Source organism: Quercus suber, unplaced genomic scaffold (assembly GCF_002906115.3).
Source record: "Quercus suber isolate HL8 unplaced genomic scaffold, Cork oak 2.0 scaffold_654, whole genome shotgun sequence".
Classification (NCBI taxonomy): Eukaryota; Viridiplantae; Streptophyta; class Magnoliopsida; order Fagales; family Fagaceae; genus Quercus; species Quercus suber.
The window spans coordinates 288195-314198 of NW_027070095.1; the positions used below are offsets into that span (position 1 = coordinate 288195).

Consider the following 26004-nt stretch of genomic DNA (forward strand, 5'->3'; position numbering starts at 1 on the left):
GTCTGTATGCAAGTACGATTGTTGTACTCAACCGTATGAAATATATATTACTCTTTATTATTTGTTTCCCAATCTAGCTAATGATCTATAGCAATTGGACTTTACCCCCCCCCCCCCCCCCCCCCACCCCCCAACAAAGGGTGTGTGTGTACAAATATACGAATGCATATGTCAACAGATGCACTTATGTGCACTTAGAAAAGGAAAGTCAAATATGAGAGCTTCCTAAAAAATTACACAAGTCAATTCAAATGATCCATGAAATCAACTAAAGTGTTAGAAAAATCCCCACTTAATGCACCACAAAAGCCACCATCCAAACAAAAAAAGAAAACAGAAACAAACAAAAAAACACAAAGGACTCCAAATTATGAACAATTGTGCAATAGTGTGATAGATGGTTTACAGATTCACCACTTCTTTTGTACATACAACACAAATTACTGGTAATGTATTACTCTTTTGAAGATTGACCTTCTTAAGATTGTCTTATAGTCATGATTTTACCCAAGGTAGCTGTTCACATAAAGAAAGGCACTTGCTTAGGCATCTTATTACTCTGTATACTTTTCCAAGGAAAACATGTGCTGCTGGAGCCTCCTAAATAATCATAATAAGATCAAAGACTAAATTTTACCATGGCCTCTCAGAAGCCATCTCACACAATCATTACCTCCAAACAAGTTAAGGTTAGTATAACAAGTCCATCAGAAAATCCAACCCCTCCAACTCCCAATCATAACAATTACAAATAAATCTCAGATTCCAACAATGAGACCCATCCTCCCCACTAAAACCGATCAAAGAAGATACTGAAGTATCTTTTCCCTCTGCAATCAAATACAAATCCTGATCTCCTTTAGAGCATGTTCACCACACCAAACATCATGCCAAAATTTGGTCCTCTAAATTTAAAACAATAATAATAATAATTAAAGTAGAGAACTTTTGCAGACCAGCTTTAATTCCCTTCCAAAGACTACACCGATATTACCTTCAACCATTTCGAAAGTCCATTCGCCCCATGTCGTCCTATACTTTGCAGACACAACAGATCTCCAAAAGCAATCACTATCCTCACCAAACTCCCATACGTAGTTCCTCAGTAAGGTTTGGTTGAAAGGGGTTGATTTCCTCACTCCTAAACCTAAAATCTCCGCCTCCCCTTCTCCACAAAATGTTCCTTTGAATCTTCTACTTTCTATTAGACACATGAGTAGGTATAGTGAACCAAAAAGAAAATGTGTTGGGAGACTAAAGAGTGCACTTTTAAGTAGTGTAATACGGCATCCCTTTTATAAATTTAATTTTTTATTTCATCCAGCCAAGCATCTCCATCTTTTTTAAAACTGAGTTTCACGTTGAAGTAACTTTAGAAAAAGAACCCAACATGTCTAAACATGTCGTATGCTAGTTTTTCCTTTATGTGTTATGTGGACTATTTGGCATGATTGGCATGCACAATTGGCACAAAGGAAACAGGACTTATGATGGTGTAAGAGACAAATTTTGTAATCAAAGTGTCTTTTGAGGTCCCTGTAGGATTGGATGACTGCTTTGAGTAGCATACCCTAAATGTCATTTGTTGACTTTATAGATTTTTTTTACTTTGTGATTGTATTCCTTTGAAAGGGATAGAGTCACATCCCTTGTAAGTCTCCTTCCCTTCTTATGTTCAAATAAAATTATTTACTTATCAAAAAAAATTTCCTCTCAGCCACAAATTATTCAGATGCCGTTGACATTTGTAGTAAACCAGGCTACAGTTGCAGAAAATATACAATTATAAAGCTCTAGAGAGAGAGATTTTTCCTGTTTATCGTTTTTGAACAGGAGGCAAAAATAAGCAAAAGGTATTTGTTTTTTTATGCTTCATTCCCAACCTAAAAGTACAACCCCAAAACTAGTACCACTATATGAACAAATAAGGAGAGTTTTATTGTAAGCCTCAAATAATATGTCCCACAAAAATAAAGAATATGCAGAAAATGTAACCAGGACGCATTTTTTTTTATTTTTTTTATTTTATATCTAGACCTGATACATATCAGCAACTCAGATATATTGTATTGTACTGTATGTTATGTACCATGTATCATAAGATAAAGACAACCATGGAAACAGCTTCATTCTGCAGTTTATCATTCAACTGACCTTAAGAAAAAGGTCCCTTCTAAATAAGATCTAAATCATGTAATGTTAAATGAAATTTAGATGTCTATTGACATTCTATCATGCGAATTGGATTTCATTAAATCAGAATTTATAGCAACTGAGCAGATAAAATAAAAATTCACCTAAAGTCACTACCATTTAGTACCCCAAAAAATTGTTTTGGTAAGGAGTTGCCACTTTTACACTTACCGCATAGAGTAAAACCTGGCCATCATCCATTGTTTTAAAAGACATGGATGTTTCTCTGTGCTGCACATGTAGCAAGAAAGCAATATAAGTCAACTTCTAAACTGAGGATTTTATAATAAAAAACTGACAGTACACTTCCATGTACAGATACCTTACCACGACAGATGCTATGCCAGGAAAGAGGCCAGAACATATAATTGCACGAACCAGTGACTGGTTGTGACTTAGTCTGTTGTTAATGCTTGCATCTGCATCTACCAAGCCAGCATCTTTCAAAATGAAGCTAAACTGCTTTCGAAGAGAGTGGATAGCCTGAAGTGTTTGGGCAGAAAGGAAATTCCTCCAGCAATACTCGTATGCAGATCCTTCTCTTTCCGCATCTTTCCATCCTTCATACGCACGAACAAGAGCCATATGATCACTGTAATCTTTTGCAGAAAATCTAGACTTTGCTGTCCCTGCCAACTGAATCAGAGAGGTAATAGCAAATATTAGTTAATGTGTTTTCTCCACAATCTATGTGTGACAATACAATTGGTAATTGGTAACTCAAAGGAACAATTCATGAACACTGGGAAAAATATTCAAGTGTGTATAGGTTAACAAGCACTGTAATCATATAGAATAAATGAACAGGGCAATAGGTGACCAGTATAGTGCCTCAGTTGATACAAGTAAAAGTTTATTCCTGTCTTTAAGGAGGTTAGCTTATAAATGTACTGACCAAGAGTTTAAGCCAGGAGTTACTAAAGTAATGTAACTCATAAAGAGCCCTGAATGTTTATGCTAAGCTCCTGGAACTTTCCACTTTGAAAGCTCACAATACAATTACAAATCAATTCAATATTATCATCTCCCATCTGTACCTATTTAACAGATCTCTGGTTTCTGAGGGCCCTTGTTTATAGCTTGTACTTTAATTTAACTGCTTGGAAGTATAAGAAACTCTTACTTCAACAAGCATAGAAAAAGTAAATGAACCAACATCAAACGTTTATACAGACATCCTTCTCCTTATCAGCTAACCTTCTAGTTCATACCAACTAAAGCATCATGAGCTTCATAATTATTGCAGGATAATTAGTAGAGCATTACATTTTTCCAGAATTTACAGAAGTCTTGGGTCAACTAGACCAGCTAGAGTGGTTAAACCACCTTTCTTTTCTTTTTTTGGCTAACTGTTAAACCACTTGACCCATCAATGGTGATCGTCATGGACTCCTAGGAACATGGTATCTCAAGCAACCAGGGTATCCTATAACTAGAAAAAGGAGAAAACAGAAGGAAATGAACATGTACTTGATGTTTGATATGAATATTGTAAAAGAATTGGCAGCTAAATGGCAAGATAATTATTCATTTCAAGATTCTTTTAGCAAGTAAATGTTTTCTTTTCAGCTCACAGACCTAAGAACTTCCTCCTGCTTTGACCTCTAATTTTCTATAAAATTGTTTTGAACTCTTGTATAGCCTAGTTTAAGTAAAATGAATTGGTGGAATAAAAACCAGTTGTAATTAATTGGTTTGAGAAGGAAAAATGACAAGAAAAACTATCAGATAACGTTTCAAGAGGCATTATCCCATTAAACATAGAGAACAAGAAGCAGTAAGAGTGCAATGCACTCTACCATGGAATACTGATTTTAAAGTTGACACCACTTTTATTTTCTTTTACTTCTTCACATTGTCTTTGCTGATTAGTTTTACATGGCACAGATGTATACTACTATGCTTGAAACAATGCCCAGGGTACAGGTCTATGTTCATAATTACAGAGGTACACATCAAGATAAAGAAGAAGAGGTTGAAAAGACTCTGATGCATCAACAGCTCATATGTTGAACTTGATACTTACGTCCTTTTTGTCTTGGGGCAAAAGGAAAGGATCCCTGACACTAAGCCCAGATACTACTGTAAGAACAGGATCAAAGCACCGAAAGACAGCACCCATGATTAGCATTTTCCCAAGCTTGGGATCTACCGGAAGTATGGACAAAAACTTTCCTGAATGGATATTACAAAAAGAAAAAATGAGTGAGAACAATGAAATAACCATGAAAAAATATACAAATGATGAACACAATTAAGTACAAAAAGCTAAACTGACAAGAGTCGAGAGACTAACCAAGATTTGTCAGACTTTCCTTCTCATCTAGTGCCCCAATCATTTTCAGAAAATCAACGGCATTTTGTACCTGTCATCCCATTGAAGTTGTCAATTTATGCCATTGACTCAAAAGTAAATGATAAAATTGATGTATCAAATCACTGCACTACTTAACATTGAAGGGTTTCAAAAGAAATATCACGATTAAGAAATTTCCTAAACAATAATATCCAAATATTAATGACATGAACAATAAAAAAGGGCATCATTTTCAATTAATTTTAAGTACAAAGCAACATATCAGTAAAAGTGCATGGGATATTCAATGAGCAATATTACTTACAGCCAATGGTTTTGGTGGCTGAAGAGCTGAAGACAAGAAATTTCCTATACTTTCAACTTGCAAACTTTTAATTTGCAAGCAAAGAGAGTTCAAAGGAGTTCTCAAAAGTTCAGGAAGCTGATATTCGGAGAAAGCTTCATAAACACAATTGGGGTAAAGGTGGAAACATTCACCAGGTAGCACACGTCCTGCCCTACCCCTTCTCTGCAGCCAAATATAATCCAACGAAATATAAGATAGCCATTTGCAAATTACATGTACATCGGTAAACAAGTAAAAATAAAAATGAATATGCAACAGATAAGGCAAGAAAAGATGTCAAATAACTTCATAAGATGTGCTACATGCAATCAGCCACATACTGCCAACTCTTCAATCGGTCAGCATGAAATGGTTCTAGGTCATACAAATCACCAAGCAAGACCAGATTCAATCCCATAAAAGTCAACAGAACCTCTTACTCATAAACAAATATGTCCATACACATATCCACCAACAGGAAAATAATCATATCCAGAAAAAGTTCTTTTTTTTTTTTTTTTTTTTTTTTTTTTTTATGACCAGGAAATTTGAATTAAAGAAGAAAGAAAGAATAAACAAAAAAAATGAGAGCAAGATTCATGGCATCCATTTTATCACTACATGTACAATGGCAAACCAAAGTGGAGTAAGGCCTAGTCATGCAAGGCAACCAAACTTTGCAACAAGAATATAAAGATAGAACCCAGGGGTCAGCACCAAGCAAAGAAAACCACGAGGAGTCAACACCAAGATCCCAATATCTGTCTTCTATGTGGGAAGTAGTAATCTCATTGTGTTCTGTCATCCTTGGTACCCCCATTGAATGAAGTTGGTTCTTCATTTGTTTAATCTGACTAGTCAAGTCTTGAACAGCTGTCATTAGATTTTCTAAGGTTGGCTCCGTGGTAGACAACAATGGAGTGGGCTTGGACTAGAAACTGCACTGCCATTTATCTTTTTTTCTTCAAATTGTGTAATTGGTTAGCTGTTCTTTTGCCTCATACTGTCTCTTTGATTTTTTTGAAAGGCGCCAAGATAAGAGTGGGATAGATAACTCTGTAGATAAAATCGTGGTACATATTTTTTCCTAGAGTTGGCTCTCATTTTTTCCCAAGTTTTAAAAAATCCTCGGGAGTGAGTATGGAGAAGTCAAGAGCTCCTCCTGCTGTTGGTGGTCGAGGGGCTGGTTCTCTGGCAGTGTATGACCAGCAGCTCTCTCACTACTCCCGTCCCTCTGGTTCTGGAGTTAATCCCACCTCATCTGTTGGTCCGAAATCCCCTTCCAAATCTGCCTGTGATGCTAGGCCTTGTGGCCATCCTTGCCAGCATTTCTTATGGTTTGAGCACTGTTGCGCAAGAGAAAGTGCGTCCAGGCCAGTGATTTAAAGAACAAAAAAATTTAAAGTGAACCAATTATAGTTTCAGTACTCCAAAGCTCTACCAGCAACTCACGTTTTGGTGAGACCAACTTTGTCGTGTTCAATTGACACACCAAATGTTCAAACAATTGGTCTATTTCAAATAACCAAATGTTGAAAATCAATGGGTTTGACTCTTAATAACCTAAAAAAAAAAAAAGGTTTCTCAAATATTACCATGGTTCTCTAAAATAAAAGCTTCAACAAGAACTTGGATTGCCAACTAGTTCAAATGCTTTGAACTGATCATTGTTTGGGCCTTGAACTGCTGAAATTTCAGAACACCCTTATTGCACATGTGTGGGATCTGGGCTTTCAATTTTTTCCCAATTGGCTCAGATTTGGGCTATTCAAAAAATAAAATAAAATAAAATAAAAAATAATCTTTAAGGACCACTATTTTATTTTATTTTTGATAGGTAAGTAGTGCAATGTTTTTTTGGGGGGGAATAAGTAAGAAAGATGTATATTCAAAAAACTTCTATGCAGAAAAAGCAAAAAGCAAAACAAGGAGTACAAAAAAGAGAAAAAACAAAAATACAAAGAAGAGAACTAAGGAGCACAGGGATAGAATCACTAGATGTGAGTCCCCAACCTTAGACCAAACAAAAAGAGAGCCACTAAATGAAGCAAGCAGCTGGTCATCAAATCTGTCCTTGTTCTCAAAAGAAAATACAAAAATATTCATTCTAAACAAAAATATCATATGGCAGGTCTAAGAGAAACAAGGAACTCGGACAGATGAACAATTAGAAAATCCCCAACACCTTGACCAATCAAAAAGCGTGTGCTGAAACACATATTTTAATTGATCCAAGGAGTTTTTAGTGTCCTCAACCAGGTGACAATTCCGCTACTTCCAAACAATCCACAGAAAACAACCTACTAAGCCATGCTTCCCAAACCAATTCCTCCAACAAAAAACATAAATTCGCAACAGACCTAGGCATGACCCAATGAATCCCAAATATCTGAAATACATCCCCCCACAAAGCATGGGCAACATCACTATGAAGTAAGAGATGATCCACTAACTCCCCATTACTTGACACATACAACACCAATTCACTGAACACATTCCTTTTAGGAACTTTATTGGTCCAAATATCCTACCATGGAAAGAGGCAATTAGTAGCAACTCGAATCACCTGATAAAAAGATTGAGTATCAAACTTGCCACTTCCTTCTAGGCACCAATGAATCCTACCCCTCGCCTCACCCCTTGGAACCCAAGAATAAATATGATCAAGAAAAGAGAAGGCTACCTCTAATTCCCATTCATGAAAATCCCAGTGAAATCTCAAGTTCCAACCCCTACAATCCCCATCCACCAGGTGACCCAAAACATCAAAGATAAAAGCTTCCTCATCACTTGAATATGCAAAAAGATTGGGGTACAGAAGCTTAAGAGGAATGTCTCCAGCCCACGCCAGAAGAGAATATGATTACCCTCTCCAACTTCGAATGCCAAATGTTGCAAAAAATTATCCCATCATGCTCTTAAACCACACCCATGAGCCACCCTACTAACTTTAGTACTCCAGCCCCCCGTCCTCCGCATATTTGGTAGCAATAATCTTCTGCCATAAATGAGATGTTTCATGCCCAAACCTCCACAACCATTTCCCTAACAATGCTTGATTAAACTACACAACCCTCCTGACCCCAAAGCCACCCACATCAACGGGTGAACAAACCTTGTCCCATGCCATCAAGGGATGGTAAATAAACCCCCCTCTAAAGCCTCCCACAAGAAATTCCTCTGAATTGTTTCCAATCTATCAGCCACATATTTAGGGATGGTAAATAAAGATAAATAGCATGTTGGAAGGCTTGACAAAGTACTCTTTAACAAAGTGAGTCTACCTCCCTTTGATAAGTAGAGTCACTTCCAACCCAAAAAATTTCTTTCTATCTTCTCCAAAATGGGATTCCAAATAGAGGTAGCCTTAAACAGGGCACCAAAAGGCATTTCTAATATTTCATTGGCAAACTACCCACCTTGCACTGAAGAATACTTGCTAAATCATCCAAGTTACTTACCTCCCCAATAGGAACAATTTCACTTTTTCCCGCATTAACCTTCAAACCAGTAAGTAGTAACTGCTTATTTTCATGCCACTATTTTATAACAGACCAGATATCAGGAGTTTCAAGTCAGTTCAGGTAAAGGTCGTCAAACGGGTCAAGAGGGGGTCTGTTTGTTTTTAAGTGGATCGGGTAAGAACTCGTCAAATGCTAAAGAGGCAGGAGGCACTCAAATGGGGTGTGCTATCAATTTCCTTCTAAGATTTCCTCCATGGCTTGGCGGTGTCATGCAAGATCAAAGGCTGCCAGTGGGATTGCAGTGGCACAACATGGGGCAAGTCTGTGGCACAGCATCGAGAAGGGACAATGGTAACTGAAGGACTTTTTTTGTGTCAATTGGCCTCAGTATGGACGCTTGTACAATAGCAGTGTGTGGCGGTGGCTTTGAGGAGCTTGAAAATTTTCAATGAAGGTCATCAGAGGTAAGCAACCTGACCTTTTGGTGGATCAGGCTGTGCAGGTTGTTGATGGGTTGCTGGCAGCAGTGTGGTGTGAATGACAGTGGCAGGCTCTTCTCTCTCTCTCTCTCTCTCTCTCTCTCTCTCTCTCTCTTGTTTTTGTGGGTAGAAAATACAATGTGGCAAAGGGATTTTTTTTTTTTTACTTTTAATCTTTTCTGGTTTTGGCTTGACCAGCAATGCTTCAATAGCTTCAAATAGACCCAATTTTTACTGGGGTACCAAATTTGATGTAGGACAAGCCAGAATTTTGTAATAGGAAAATAAAGATAGAACCTAAGAGTCAGCACCTATGCTTGCTTGAAGTTATCACCAAGCAAAAAAAAACACACCACCTAAGGTTAGAATCGACACTAGACCATAAAGACAATTTCAACATAAATTTTATTTATCAAAATAATATTCCTTTGATAGGAGTACATTATTGTGCTCGTATAGACTACAAAACCTTAATTCAAACTGATGAAGGAAATATTACTCAATGAATTACAAAAAATAACCCTGATTTTAACAAAAATACTGATAATAAACCTACTTAATACTAGGACCTAAAAATAATATACAATTGACCAAAAATACAATTACCTTGCAAAATTAAATACTAGTATATTAAAATAAATAGCTCTATGAGCATCACACATCACCTAGATTATCAAAAGAAAGAAAGAATAAATGGATGAAAGCAAGTTGAGCTTCATAGCATGCATTTTATCTTTACAAGTGCAAGGGAAAGCCAAAGTATATAAGCCTGCCTAGGATACGATAGACTTACTTGACGAGCAGATGCTTGTGATATCCAAGAAGGTAGCAGACAAGGTGTATTATTCAAAGCATCATAGGTAGTCTCTTTTGCTTTTCCACAATCTACCACAAAAACTACATCATTGATTGTTATACTTGCCTCTGCCATATTTGTAGCAAGAACTATTTTACGTACATTTGGTGGTGGTTTCTCAAATATAAGTTTCTGCAGGAAATGACAACAGAAAACAATGGATAATATGATATGAAATCAGCAACCCCAGATGAAATGCAAATCATGTTACAAAAGCACATTATAAATGATATGTTTTAAACTACACGATGATATGAAAGCAAAATGAACCCTCACAAGCAGCAAGAATTAGAGGCATTGTCACAAGCTTTGAATGCTATTCTTTCAATGTATAAATCCTTTGTAAATTACAACTTTAACTGTAAGAAGTATTAATGGATGAATACATCCTCACAAAGCATGCAACAATTATGATGCTCCACTTCCAAAATATCATCAATAGACTCAATACCTCAACCAGAATACCAAGTACACACATTTGAAGAAAGAGTTGATAACCCATATCAAACATCTGAGGAATATTTTGCACACAATTCACTAACAACAAGTCTCCTTGAACAAGTGATATCTAACAGATTCTCTGCATAAATCAATTTCACAATCCTGAGAATAACTTCAAAAGTAGACCAGCCAACCCCAATTTCTTCCAACAAGACATAATTGCAAACCTAAGCATTGTAATCAAATACATTTCTACACAAATTAGTATCACAAGAAAAGGAGAAGCCCCAATCACAGACCTCACTGTATCCAGATACTATTTAGCATTTCACCACTTCTGCAAAAAAGGAGCCTATTTTTGAGATATCCCTAACCATGACCAAAACTAGTAGTAGTAATAGTTTCTAATCCATGCATTTTAATCAAATGCATTTCTATACAAATCAGGATTATATAAAAAGATGTACCAATTACAAATGTCACTGTATCCAGTTACTGTTTAATATTTCACCCACAACCATGGCAGGGATTACACCTACAAACTTCATTCTTCCCTTCTTACTAAGCCAAAATAAAACAAAAACAAAAACCTTTGAGCCTCATGGCCTTAGTCCCACATCACTAAGGAGTAAATTGGTGTGAGTTTATATACACTCATCACTACCTTAAAGATCAAAATACGCTTTTTGAGGTTGGCTTGGGATTATACCTATAGACTGATGAGAAAACAAATTTCTGATCTTTGAGCCTCATGGGCTTATTCCCACACCTACAAACTTCATCCTCCCCTCCTTCATTTCATATCCTATCTTTCTTTCTATTTCCACTTGTCAATCTTAACATTCTCAATTTGTATCCTATTTTTCCTTGTATTTCACCTATCCACAATAGTAGGACCATCAACAGGTCAGGTTAGAGCTCAAATTTGATCCAATAAATCAGATCCGAAACTGGTTAATACGTTCAACAGTTAGGATCCAACAAAAAATTTCAAAACCGATATAAATGGACCAAACTGAATTTTGTTCTGATCCAATTCTGTTAGCATCCAAATCCAATTATTTATTTATATTCAAATCATATTTTATCTATTAATTGAATTCACTTTTTATCCTAGCTTATTAAAAAAGAGAATTTATCTATTCAGATATAATGAGCCTGCACTTTTTAAGGACTTAGTGTTGGGAATGCAAATAATAACATTTAATTTTTTTCATTGCTAAGTTACACACGCACCCAGAGGATCTTGAACCCACAGTCTCACCCTCCAACCAATTGTTATGAAAGAAGGAAATGCCAATTGAGCTATAGTTCATTGGCATGTTTTCTACATTGCTTGAATTTACTTTTTTTCTGGCTTATTAAAAAAAAAAGAGAACTTTTTTTTTTTCTTTTTTGATAAGTAATAAACTTCATTAAATATGAAAAAGATCGAAAAGAAAAAAAGAAAAAGGGCACACAGGCAGAGTGCAAAGAGACAACAAAGAAAAAATCTAAACAAAAATGAAGCATGTTAGGTAAAGACATGAAAGTAACGACAGCTGAAGCATTTTCCTGTTCTAACAAAGTTTGAAGGAAGAAAAGCTTCAACTCATGAATTGACCTTTCATCCCCTTCAAAAGTACGTGTATTCCCCTCCCTCCATATGAGCCACATTAGACAATGAGGGATCATACTCCAAAGCAACTTAGTATTGAATCTACAATTCCTTCCTAACCAACTTGCTAAAAGATCCACAACCCCACAAGGCATGACCCGATAAACTCCAAAAAGGGAACTCACCATATTCCATAATTCTTGTGCAACTAGGCAATGTAGAAGTAAGTGATCAACAGTCTCCCCACTCCTCTTACACATACAACACCAATCCACCACCACCAATTTTCGCCTTCTTAAATTATCAACAGTTAATATTTTCCCTAACGCCACTATCCAAATAAAGAAGCTAACTTTTGTAGGTACTTTTGGTTTCCACAAAGGTTTCCATGGAGAAGGACAGATTATTGGAGGTTGTAAGGCCTTATAATAAGAGCGAACATTGAAAACACCCCGAAGAGAACATTTCCAACACAATTCATCCACCCCATTCCTTCTCACAAAGCAAGCATATATAAGTTCCATAAAGGAGAAGTATGATTCTGATTCCCAATCTTGAACCAGTAATAAACCTAATATTCCAATGGAAATTACCCCGACTTGTTGCTAGAAATATTGCAAAGTTGTGGGTACATATTTTCCAAAGGAAAAATCAACATATTTCAAATGTATGATTAGAGTAGCTCGAGAGAGACAAGTAAATTAATTTCTTAATGTAATGCGGTCATCTCTCCATGTCTCTTCCTCACCAACTTCTCACCTATCTCCACCACCACCACCACCACCACCTCTAACCTCTATACCATTCCACCCATTTTCCTCACAACAGTTTCCCTACTAATATCTTTTCAATCCCTTTTTTCCATGGACTATCCCCCAGTCACATCCCACACCACTTTTTGAACTACCTAGCCAACCACTCAAACCAAATACTAAACCATCCCAAACAAACACAGACAAACCAAACCAAAATACACACATCAAACCTAATCAGCCACCATCCAATATCGATAAACCACCCCCTTTAAACACATCTCAAACCTCAAGTAAAAAAGGTCCAACCTACACATGTTCACGCGATTTTTTATTCTCCATCACCGCTAGTGCTTTCCAACCAATGTCAACCACCATGGTAGCCGTCTTCCCTTTGCTATCCAGGGCTAAAATACTCTGTATTTTCTGGTATATTCCCTTCCATTCCCATCGGTTCTTACCCTCCGGAATGACAACCGACCCCTTGCCATTTTTTGCCCCATATTCCAATACCGATGTATATTGACCCCTCTCATTCTTATTCTTCTGAAATATCATCACCCACCCTGCCTCTCAAAAAGTTTTAACCACGTTCTGTTCTGACGGTAGGGCAACAACTTCTTCCACAGAAGCACAAAACCAGTGTATTCCTGCCTTGCCAAAAATTATGTTATTCATACTCTTTCTTAACCTTTCAAAAATTTGCAAACGACGGTTACTCCCACCCACTAATAAAAGCAATTCGTAGAATTTTGATTCTACTTGAAAAAAATTTCTGCGCCTACTCTCCCTATCTCGCTCCCTAATCCCTTCCTTTCTTGGTTTGGAAGGCTCCTTGGGAGCATGGTTGGCCAGGGGATTAACTGGAACATGTAGATTGGACCTGTTTTACTTGAAAGATTTGGTCTGTGTTTCAAGGGGGTGGTTTATTGATATTGGATGGTGGCTAATTGGGTTGGAAGTGTGTGTGTTGGTTTGGTTGGTTTGTATTTGTTTGGGATGGTTTAATTTTTGGTTCGAGTGGGTTGGCTAGGTAGTTCAAAAAGTGATGTGGGATGTAGGGGATAGTCCTTGGAAAAAAGGGATTGAAAAGATATTGGTAGGGAAACTGTTGTGAGAAAAATGGGTGGAATGGTATAGAGGTTAGAGGTGGTGGTGGTGATTGTGGTGGTGGAGGCAAGTGAGAAGTTGGTGAGGAAGAGATAGGAAGAGATGACCACATTACATTAAGAAATTACAACTTACCAAATTAACGGGGTAAAAAAAATTGAAAAAGAGAGAGAGAGAGAGAGAGAGAGAGAGAGAGAGAGAGAGAGAACTTATCTATTCACATATAACAAACTTGCACTTTTTAAGGACTTAGTGTTAAGAGTGTATCTTTCATATAGTGAATGATCGTACAATAAGGAGGATCTTATGGAGGAAATTCAGATTGAAAAATATAGTCATGCAAGAGATAAGGAATTTTAATGGGAAATAAGATTTCCAAAATTTGTTAGGTCTTGGCTTCTTTTCTCCACGTGGTATGCATTATCATTATTTTATTTTTATGTTACCTACTATTTAGTTTTCAACTTGTTTGACAGAACTCTTTGTACCTTTTCTAAGCTTGTATTCTTAATCATATAAAAAAAAAAATGAGCAAGATGGAGGGTGAGGTTGTGGATTCAAGACCCACTAGGTGCACATGTATTACCAATAATAAATAAATAAATAAACAAGAAACTTTTTTTTTTTTTTAGGTAATCAGAAAACTATTATTAATGAGTAAATAAGGAAAAGTACAAGTTGTTCATGATGATGAACAATAAGAAATAATAGAACAAACAACACAACAAAAAGAGTAATCAGAAAACTAAGCTAAGGGAAGACATAAAGTCAGAGAGAGAAGAACAATTAGTAAAACCCCAACAATGAGACCACTCCAAAAGACTACGCTGGCATAAAACCTTTAACTCATCCAACGTCTTCTCATTATCCTCAAAGGAACAACGGTTTCGTTCCAACCACAAAATCCACATTAAGCACCCTGGAACCAAATTCCAAATGTCCAAATTATGTTTCCCAAGCCACTGATGCTAACAAGATAACAAACCCGCCACTGATCCTGGCATAGCCCAATGAATACCAAAAGCCTGAAGCATAAAAGTCCATAGGGAACGAGTAACGGGACAATGAAGAAGAAGGTGGTCTACCAACTCCCCATCACAACAACACATACAACACCAACTAGCCAACGGGCAACCCCTAAGCATTAGATTATCCAAAGTGAAAATCTGACCATGTGCAACTATCCACAAAAAGAACACCACTCGCCTAGGAATCTTTGGTTTCCAAATACCCTTCTAACAAAACAAAGAATTCGAAGCACCCCGAATTGCATGGTAGTAAGACCGGGTGTCAAACTTACCATCACCTTTTAGCTACCAACAAAGAGTATCACACCTATCACCCCAAGGAATACAAGTTTGGATAAGCTGGCGTAGAGAATAAGATACTCCCAATCGTCAAAAGCTCTATAAAACCTTAAATCCCATACTCTAACAGTACCCCCTTCTGAAATCCACAAAACCTCAGAGATACAAGCATCATTGACCGCTGAACACACATAGAGCTCAAGATAGAGATCTTTTAGAGTATTATCACCAATCCACCTATCATGCCAAAAGTGGATACGAGTGCCTTCACCCACTACAAAAGACAAATGCTTAGAAAAGCTCTCCCACCCTTCATTAATACTTCTCCATAGGCCACACCCACAAGTCCTCCTGCAAACTTTAGTACACCACCCCCTTGACCCTCACCATATTTTGTGGAGGTAACTCACCGCCAAAGATGGGTAACTTCATGACCATATCTCCACAACCATCTCCCTAATAAAGCTTGATTAAATGACACCACACTGCTTATCCCCAAACCACCCATCTCGACGGGTAAACACACATTTTCCCAAGCCACCAAAGGATATTTGAAACTCCCCTCAAAAGACCCCCAAATAAAGTTCCTTTGAATACTTTCCAATCTAGCAGCCACAACTTTAGGAATAGTAAAAAGAGAAAAAGTATGTTGGAAGGCTTGAGAGAGTACTCTTTAGTAACATGAGCCTACCACCTTTACATAAATAGAGACGCTTCCACCCACATAGCTTCTTCTCCATTTTCTCCAAGATAGGATTCCAAATCAAAGCTGTCTTAAAAGAAGTCCCTAACGGCATCCCCAAATATTTCATAGGTAAGTTGCCCACTCTACATTGAAGAATATTAGCCAATGCATCTAGATTTTGGATTCAAATGCAATATACTAACATCCATAAGATTATCTATCAAATCCAGGTATTGGTTCAAATAATCCAATTCATTCAAAGTCAGACTCTACTGAGAGCTCACCAAATTTGACAAATTGACTCCCCTAACTATTACCATGATATTTTGAATAATAAAATCAATTGACTAAAGGCATGGACAGCAAAGCTAACCTTCAAGCAGAAATAAAATTTCCTAAAACTTCATGATTTAATCAAATTTCAAGTCCTTATGGAAACCAGGAGAAAGTGATAACCAACCTGTTCAGATGTTGCCATCGATCCATGGCATGTTAGAAGCAGCACCCGGTTAGGATCTCCTAGTAGGGGATGAGCTTTAAGTTGATCTCTCAAACAGCTAATATCCTCCCAACCAGTCATGAATACTAAGACCGCACCTGGTCTTTCCTTTCGACAGATATGACACAAAACAGCCTCAATAAGATTAAATCCAATGCATTCAGGCATCCAACATGCTAGAGAATCACGTGTCCTGGAGCTATACTTCTCAAAGCTTGATTTGTTAAGAGCATCCTGTGCAAGAATGACAAGATAACTAAGAGCATACAACAATTATCAGAAGAATCTTCAATCAGCTTCTGCCATAGTCTTGCAAATTTTTTTTTTCAATGGAAACAAATACATTGCAGTAATTTTAGTTTCCTTGAATTAAATTCAACCATTATACAGAACAACCAAAAAGATTAATTTACAAAAAGCTATTACTCAATTAATTTCTAGAAGTTTCAGAGAACATTTAACTAAACCCACGTGGAGGTCGACATGTGAGTTGCAGAGTTGGTGTCGTCTGTGCAAATGTAGTTAGGAGACAATGACCATCTTTTGATACATTAAACGTAGTGAGGAGACAGTGGGCCATCTTTTGATACATAGTAGTGTGGAATTTGAGCTGTGGAGTTATGTATATAGGTCCTTTGGGATTCAGTTGGTATTACCAGCTATGGTCTTTGATCTATTATGTCGGTGGCGGAATGGGTGAGCTAATTATTCTTCAGATATATACAATCTTGTGTTTTTACTTTTATTGTGGACTATGTGGAGGGAAGGAATCAATTTACTTTTGAAAATGTGGAATGCACGAGGACTCAATTGTTTGCAATCTTCAACAATTCCTTATATGAGTGGTCTTATGCTTCCGGTCTTACAAATAGTGATTCTGTTGAATCATTCAAAGAGTCATTATATATGAAAAAAATTCTTTTCTTTGTAATTTTTTAGGCTCCTTCATGCCATTTGTGCATGAATTGGTCTCTATTCAATAAAACTATTCTTATCTATCAAAAAAAATATTTTCTTCTCTTCTTCTTTTTTTGGCTAAAATTTAGAATTTTCAATTTCTCCTTGAATCCACCCCCGTGAACCTGGGTAGCACTCCTTTGCCTTTTTTAAAAAAATGAATTATTTACTGTTAAATAAAAAGGCATATTTGAGATCGTTATTTGTGTGGTTCCACACCTTTGGCACAAATGACATGCATTCTGTGATAGATCTTATTGATTTCCTCTCTTTTTTAATGTAATTATTTGACAATGTAATTTTTTAGGACTATTTTTTGAATACATCTTGTGTACATGTGGTGAGGTATCTCCTGCATTCTAATAAAATCTTATTCGTTATAAAAGAGGGAAAAAAAATCAAGTATCAAATTGATCACAAATATCCCACGATCTTTCTGCAAAGCCAATGCAAATTTTTTACCAAAATTTTGGATTTAAGATTTTTTAATTACATTTCAAATGTTTCTGAAATACCCCATATGAAATCCAAGTTGTTGGCAAATGCACATACCTCAACAAGAGCAGTAATCTGGCTTTTCCTTTTCCGTGGCGCTAGCTGCTTCTGTGTTTTCCACATTTTGTCTTGGCCATAATCATCAATTTGGTTGAAAGAGGTCAACTTATATCCTGTCATTTCCAGCACATCTTCTAAAAAGTGTGCTCTCACTGGATATGTAAAGCCCTGAATAATATCCAAATGCAGTTAAATCATATGGAGAAAAACTTACTTGAATTAGTCTTTATTTTACATGCAGAGCACAATATAAAACCTAAATGTAACTCTCAAGTCACTAAATAAAAGAATACCAAAATATATATACAGGACGCTGGCAGCTGAATTGTGACTAAAATCAATAGCAACATGGCATGATTAGGGTTTATATTATGTGCGACTACTAAAAGTGAAGTAACCAAAGAAGAAAAATAGAAGGCAATAGGACTGCTCATAAACGTTCAAAATGATTGATACAGCTTGCTGCAGACTAGGATAATTTGTTCACAAATCGATGTACTCATAAATGAACTCAATTTTTTTAGCTTACAGGAATGTGAAATGTTGGAGCTCCGCCAAAGTAGCTGGAGAAAAGCTCAGCATTTAGAGTGGCACTCATTAAAACCAATCTCAAATCTCGACGGCGTGGAAGAAGATCCTTCAAGACAATTAATAGGAAGTCTGTAAAAATGAAACCAAAAGAAAAATTTATAGTTATAATCAGTTGTTTCTTTAGCAAGTCAGATATTGAAGCAGACGTAATAGGAAATGCACCTTCATTCATGCCTCGCTCATGAATTTCATCAACAAAAACATGGGTTATACCATTCAGATTGCGATCACTCAGCAGCCGCCGAAGTAAAATACCACTGGTACAAAAAAGTAGATGGGTGTTTTTTCCTTTCATTCCCTCTAATCGAACTTTATAGCCAACCTACCAAAAAATTCTCTGTTGTGGTATAGCAGCAAGAATAAAAAGTTTTCAATCTTAAATGTCTATTGAAAAAAAATATAATGCTTGTGTCCATGTGTATATGTGTGTTTTCAAGGAGGCAAGGCTCACTGTATCCCCAAGAGGCTCTCCTCTCTCTGCAGACACTCTTTCTGCAACAGCCATGGCAGATATTCTTCGAGGCTGGGTACAGATTATGCTACAGAATGCTCCACGACCAGATTCTATTTCTGACTCTAATATATATTGGGGAAGCTGAGTGGTCTTACCGCATCCAGTCTCTCCAGATATTACTATCACCTATCAGTTCAACAACTTGTTTAGAATATCAGAAGGAAATATGAACATATATAATTTCCACAGAAATCTCTGTAATAAACTTAATATACGAATATCAAGTGTAACTAAGATAGCAAAGAAGAAATTGCTTTTGAAGCAATTTGAAAATCTAATTCCCTCAAAAAATTCAAAGTACACATGTAAGTTGAAAAACTCTAAAATGCTGATCAAACCTCCTAATCTAGCATATTTAACTGCATTGCACACTAAATGGCTTCCAGACTATGGCCCAATATTTAGAATTGTATACAAAAAAAAAAAAAAAAGCACATGGCAAATCAAAACATGCAAATTAAAAATATAATTATATAAAATAAAACATTAAAAGTAGGCTAAAGTCCTCAAATAAATCCTCAAGCTTCAAAAACACCTGATTAAGAACAAAAATAAGATCCCAACCTGTAAGCCACGTTTTTATTTAAACACCATAAGTGTGCTTCTGTGACACAAAATTGAAAAGTTGTTGCAAGGAACCAGGGAACTTAGAGCCCACGCATTGTAAAAAGCAAAAATGAAAGTAGATCATATAATTTTCCAAAATAAATGGTATTTCCTCCAATAGGAATGGGTCAAGGGGAGGTGTGGATCAAAATCCACTGGATTCTGTACCTTACCAGTCAAGAAAAATATTGTCTAGAATAAATGTTAGCCAAGCCATTTCAATCTAGCCCAATAGCACATCCAACTAAATCAAGAAAGCTATGATATAATCAATGTAAAACATGAACACCGAAAATACCAAATTCAGTCCATTGATATCCACATCTAAATACATGATGGAAGAGAAAACCTAAAAAAAAAAAAATTACATAATATAAAATTATTGTTCACATATACTGTAAAAGTGCTTTTTTATTAGTATTTACAAATGCACTCAGCAGGTTTCAAACACACAACCTCACCCTCCACCTTGCTCTTAAAAGGAAAGGATGTGTCATTTAAGCTAGAGCTTATTGGTGTACTATAACAATATTGTTCACAGTATTGTAGCGACAATACTGTTCATAGAAATGTTAGCAGTTATATAGGCTGTGTTTGTTTCAGGTGAAAAACATTCATAGAAAATATTTTACACCTGACTGGGTGATTAGGTGGACCAGAAAAAATACGTCAATTTCAGTTTGACCTTAAAATTGGGGTCCCTACAGTGTAAAATCTTTTACAATTCTATTTTACCTTCAACCGAATTACACTTCTATTTTTCAGCCTCTACCCGAACCAAGAGAGAGAGAGAGAGAGGGAGAGAGAAGCTCCAGCCGTGCATATTTTCCAGCATACATACATATTTTTTGGTAATAATTTTATGTGCAAACCAAACATTGGAAACCATTTTCCGGCGTATTTTCCAGAACACAACCAAACAACTGAAAATATTTTCCTTTCCAAAAAATATTTTCACTTGAAAAAATTTTACACTCAAAAAACATTTTAAATCAAGCCAAACACAGCCTTAGAATTATCAATTGTCCTGGAATAGTTAGGTTTTTTAAGACTATTTTGGTTTTTTATTTATTTTCATTTTAAGTTGATGTAATTCAGGTTATGGTTTAATGTTACTACATTTTCAGGGTTCCATCCTCTATTGAATAGAGGTTATGACAGTTTTGTAAGACAGCTTGGCTTTTAATTATAAACAAAAATTTAACCTTTGGCTTTAAAAGTTCTCTTAAGAAATTAGTGTTTGCTTAATTATGCTCTTAAGAAGAGGTATCTCCTTTATTTCCCTCAAAGAAACCTAGACTTCGATGGACAATCTAATTAAATCCTTAATCTCATCACTTATTATTCCACATTAATTCCCATCAAAGCCAAAGATGATCCATCCATTCACAACAAAAAAAAAAAAGTTGCAAAATCTGTAAAATAGTAAGATATCAAACTCCGACCATAGTTGATATTGGAATAAACATCTAAGTGCCTTAACAAATTTGAAGCTCATATGGAGATTCCAAAAGGGTGATTCCATTGACATATCAAAGGGTCATCTAGAGGTTGAAAGCAATTAAATAAAGGAAGAAAATTTATATACAGCAAGAGGAAATAAAGGATTAAAAATTGCAGGAATTTGTATCAACCTATAATGTCCGATCTGACAATGGAAAATTGATCCATACATATTAAAACTATGAAGAGAATGATACAGACCAAGCATGTGATGCAAGTCTCAAAAGTATTCTATTAGACATGGAAGGTTTGCATACACATGTTGATGTTTGATTATAGCCGGCATGATAAAAATTCAGGAAGATTAGATGTTCTTTCAACAAATATCGCATTGTATGATAGGCTTGGTTCGCATTATAATTAAGAGTGATATATGATCAAATATGGGAGAAGTTACAGCAAGGGTATAGCTTTGAAAAAATTGTAAGGATGCAAAGATGATGGTAGTCCAAAGTTTAGAAGAAAGCTGTCAAAAACTCAATGATAAACACTACAGACCACCTCAAAATCTACTGAAGAGAAACAAATTGTTGATTTTTCGGCAAAGGAATAAATTATTTGTTTCTGTTGGACACCATAGGAAGAAGGGTTAGAAATCATTTTTTAAAGATCTGATTGACCAGGGAAAATTTAATTAAAACTAGAGGTTTATCCACAAGCATAATACAGTACCATAATGATGCTCTATCCATGACACTGTTGTAGGTATTTAGAAGTAACATTTGTGCTAGACGCATGTAGTCGTAGTAGTCAACTCAGACTAGATCCTGGCTATCCGAAAAATGCAGACTGTCTTTTGGGATCTCTTGGGTTCTGCCAAGATCGGTTGCAGATACACTTTTTGGTTGGTGGAATTGGTTTGGAAAGCACTCTTCTAGCATTTGGAATTTAGCTCCTTTGTGCCTAATGTGGTGTATCTGGAAGGAGCGAAACTGGCGAACCTTTGAGGATACAGACAAATCCGATGACCAGTTGCTCGCTTTCTTTAGTGGTTCCCTCTTTGATTGGTCTAGGGCTTGGGGAATCACCTCTAGTGACTCTCTCCCTTTGTTCCTTAATTCTCTGCTCTGTACTTAGTTCTTTGTTGGTTTATGTTTGTTTTGTTGTCTTTTCTTTTTGTTTGTTTCCTTCTCTGTACTTCTTGCTCTACCTTATGTTTTTCATGAGGTAGCTCTTTGAATATACATCTTTTTACTTATCAAAAAAAAAAAAAAAAAGGATTAGGTATAATTATTGGTTATGATTTAATTTTAATGTGACTAGGGTTTTAGGGTTCAATCATCTTATAAGAGAAGTTATGACAGTTTTATAAGACAGTTATCTTTTAGCCTTTGGCTTAAAACCTAAAAGTTCTCCAAAAACTGTTTGCTTAAGCAACTAAGAAGAAGTGTTTGCTTTAGGTTTTGATGAACAACCAACATCTCGTATCACTCCACCCTGTTTAACATGACCAAGAAGACGAGGAGAAAGGACCAAGCAGGATTTCTTACAAAAGAGAAGACAAATAGCTGAAGGTGAGGATAGAAGATCAATAGTCAGACCTGATTTTGTGCTATTGCTTGGAGCAGCCTTTCTCTCTCCTTGAATGCCGGTAGAGATCTTCGGAAGTCCAGCATCTTCTTACCTTCAGGTGATTCCTGTAGATCAAAAGGTGACAAAGAGCTAAGAGGACAAATTGAAAAACAAAATAACACCATTACTTCTTGAGAGGAGAGAGAGTTATAGGATAAAAAAAAAAAAAAAAAAAGGATTAGGTATAATTATTGGTTATGATTTAATTTTAATGTGACTAGGGTTTTAGGGTTCAATCATCTTATAAGAGAAGTTATGACAGTTTTATAAGACAGTTATCTTTTAGCCTTTGGCTTAAAACCTAAAAGTTCTCCAAAAACTGTTTGCTTAAGCAACTAAGAAGAAGTGTTTGCTTTAGGTTTTGATGAACAACCAACATCTCGTATCACTCCACCCTGTTTAACATGACCAAGAAGACGAGGAGAAAGGACCAAGCAGGATTTCTTACAAAAGAGAAGACAAATAGCTGAAGGTGAGGATAGAAGATCAATAGTCAGACCTGATTTTGTGCTATTGCTTGGAGCAGCCTTTCTCTCTCCTTGAATGCCGGTAGAGATCTTCGGAAGTCCAGCATCTTCTTACCTTCAGGTGATTCCTGTAGATCAAAAGGTGACAAAGAGCTAAGAGGACAAATTGAAAAACAAAATAACACCATTACTTCTTGAGAGGAGAGAGAGTTATAGGATAGAAAGAGCTAAGAGGAAGAGAGGAAGTGGGGGAGAAAGTGGGAAAGATAGTTATAGGTTTTTTTTTTTTTTTTTAAAGTATAGATAATTATAATGGCCCTAAAAATTTATTTCACAAAAAGGTTAGTTGTAGAAGAAGGGATTTTTAGGAATATTTGGTTTTTTTTTTTATATAAGTAATATTTGGTGATAAAATTAATAATTGAAAACTACCCAAGAGTTCTCTTACATAGTAATAGAGATGACACCAAATCAAAAAATTTTGATAGCAAACAACAAAGATTAGCAAATATACCCGCCAAGTTCTTTGCATATTTCGCATTCGCAAACTCCTTCTCTGAAGAACCTTTTCCATAACGGACCCATCTACAAAAGAATCAGTGTTCTCATCCAGATTCACATCTTTGACCTGATCAATGGGTTTAGCATCATCTGAACCATCATTTTCCTTTCCAGAATTTAACATGACTCGATCAAGGTGCTCCTGAAGTAAACCCTCAACCCTCCTTTGCAAGCTTAGCGGGATTACCACCTGCACAAATTGGGCATCAAAAGTTTCAAGGTCTCGACTGACATCACTCATAGTGGTAACATACATAAATGCTCTTCAAGAGCCACTGGAGTATATTACCTCTCTTTGTGGACGCTTATCATCCAAATCTGGCCTGTAATTAGGAAGCGGAACCTTGCTTGCAACAACCACTTTTCCATACAGTTCACTACAAGTACAATTAACAGTGTTGTAAGGTGAACCATGTCCTACCAATCAATGTTACAAACAGATAAATCAAATGCCTATAATGCTTCTCTACCTGTAAAGTCCCATCCTTTTGGCTAGATTAGAGATTTGTTCATAGTCTCTCCTATCTCTCTTATCTCTGGATACAATCTCTTGGTCCTTTTCACTACGCAACAGCATGCTGAGCTTCCATTTCCACTCATCTATGTTGACCACCGAAGATGATGCCTGCAGTTATAAATACATTCTGTTAAAACTGCCAAGTTCCCCACATTTGATTTAAATGTGGTAAAAAGCTACTGCCCAGTGAATGGGTTCATAACCAATTTGATTATGAACTTCTGAAGCAAAAATCTTATATCTTATACAGCCTACTCTTCAAACTCCACAGGTTGACAATGTGCAGACTCATCTACTATCTATTCTCTCAGTTCCTTCCCTTACAAAATCGATGAGTTCCTAATTTTGCCAATCAATTATTTATAAAAAATTATTTATAAAATATATATATATATATATATATATATTTTTTTTACTGTTATGGACCTATGCTTATTTGCAATCTAATGCCCATTTCCATAAAAAGGAAATAAATATGAAAACTTTACATATTTCAATGTCTCAAAAAGACTATATAACAATTGCAACGTTATAAATTCCAATTAACTCAATTAGTAAAATCTCTTGTCATCGAAAAAACAACCTGGGTTTGAATCTCACCTTCCACAAAAACCAATTGGTATCTTGGCCTAATGATGCCACAAGTTCAAATCTTATCATATCTATCAAATGTTTGGTGGCTTGAACTGAACCATTTTGCAGCATTAAGTAAAGAGTTGAGCTAAGAATTCCAAACCCAATTGTTCTTTTTTATTTTTATTTCTTTTTCCTACACTAGCTTATCAAAATAACTGAGAACAACCTCAAACTCAAATTCGAAGAAATGAAACAATCTTGTAACAAAACAAAACACACCTTATTGTTGTCGAAATCGCAGTCGTACTCGTCGTCAGAGAACTGTTCAGCGGCGTAGCCGCAGAAACCTCGGTTGGAGAAGAAGTATCTGGCATTGGATACGGAAGAAGAATGAGGAGAAGAAGAAGGAGGGAAAGGGAGGAGTAGAAGGAGATTAAGCAAGGGGCGGTGGGGGCTTTGATTGTGAGCGTTGTTGGAGATTGAGATTGACTTCGCGAATCCAAAAAGGAGACCCACTACTGCTTTTGGATTTTGCATTCTAACGGAGGAGCTTCGGCCTTTCAGGCATGGCGGTTTTTGCCGAACGGTGCAATAAGAAACACAGTAGTAGAGAGTAGAGACTAGTGAGTCTCTGACATGGTTTCTTACTTTGTTACAGCATAGCTTTGAGTTGGGCCGGGTCAAATTCGAGTTGGGTCTGAATTTGCCCCGTTTATCATAGTGACTCTTTTTTAAAGGTAAAAAGTAAAAACCAAAAAAAAAATAATAATATAATAATTTTTATCCCTACTAATTTTAGAATTTGTATTTTACATTATTGACTATTCATGCATATATGCACGGTTATTGTAGCTCTTCCATTTCTTATTTTAATATTATCTTTGTATGGTATAAACACACATTTTTCACACTTTTTCTCTCTCTCCTCTCAGTAAGCAACACTAATGCCTCTCAGCTTGTCCCTTCCTATTTCATTCCTGGACTCTTTCTCTCATCTTCTCTCTTCGTCTACTTCTTATTAGCTCTTGCTCATTCTTATCACCACAGGAAATAATGTGATCGATTTGGGGGTTTTGTAGCCCTGGGAGAAAGGTGGATCAACTTGAAGGTATCTTTATTGACAGGCTATGGGGCAATTTTCCCTAAAAAGATATGGGTTTTTCTCATTGAGATTTTAGGGTTTTTTTTTTTTTTTTGTTTCAAGCAAGATTTTTGGGAGTTTCTCTAAACTAATTTTTTTTTTAGGGTTTCTTGGGAGTTTCTTATTTCAAATTTTTTATGGTTTGGGGCTTTTTTTTTAGGGATTATTCGGAACACACCCAAAGTTATTTTTGGAATTTATTAGTGATGGGATAGCAAAAATTACCATCTCTGGTTCGTCCATAGGGATTGTCCATGAGCATCAGTTAACCAAATGTTCAAATAAACCTTGGGAAGAGAAGCCTTGCCAGGATTTTGCTTCTTAGGACCTCAATGACTTAGAAGGTTGTCCAGATCCACAGCACTAGATATAGACTTAGACTTTCTCTTTCCTATCTAGACAGAAGTTTTCTAGATGAC

The 26004-nt window shown here is 36.2% G+C and overlaps 1 protein-coding gene across 1 annotated transcript; it reads right to left on the reverse strand.

The window, feature by feature from the left end:
• Positions 1–2227: 2227 nt before the first annotated feature.
• Positions 2228–25112, reverse strand: LOC112010343 (DExH-box ATP-dependent RNA helicase DExH3). Its single transcript, XM_065765797.1, has 16 exons — positions 24724–25112; positions 23822–23976; positions 23641–23728; positions 23305–23541; positions 22823–22918; positions 18580–18768; positions 18291–18450; positions 18067–18197; positions 17535–17705; positions 15987–16259; positions 9572–9766; positions 4815–5018; positions 4490–4559; positions 4220–4368; positions 2521–2829; positions 2228–2424 (listed from the first exon to the last, which is right to left on the reverse strand). Exons 1-16 carry the CDS (start codon positions 24979–24981, stop codon positions 2314–2316), a joined length of 2796 nt encoding a protein of 931 aa, XP_065621869.1. The 5' UTR covers positions 24982–25112; the 3' UTR covers positions 2228–2313.
• Between the last annotated feature and the right edge of the window lie 892 nt (positions 25113–26004).

Bases quoted from the DNA above. Each gene is read 5' to 3' on its own strand.
- LOC112010343 (XM_065765797.1), bottom strand. From the start codon at position 24,981: ATGCAAAATCCAAAAGCAGTAGTGGGTCTCCTTTTTGGATTCGCGAAG. The intron at 18,769-22,822 runs GTCTGACTATTG...TTGAACTGATAG, and splicing joins AAGCAATAGCACAAAATCAG to GTGATAGTAATATCTGGAGA. The intron at 2,830-4,219 runs GTAAGTATCAAG...TCTCTGATTCAG, and splicing joins TGCCCCAAGACAAAAAGGAC to TTGGCAGGGACAGCAAAGTC.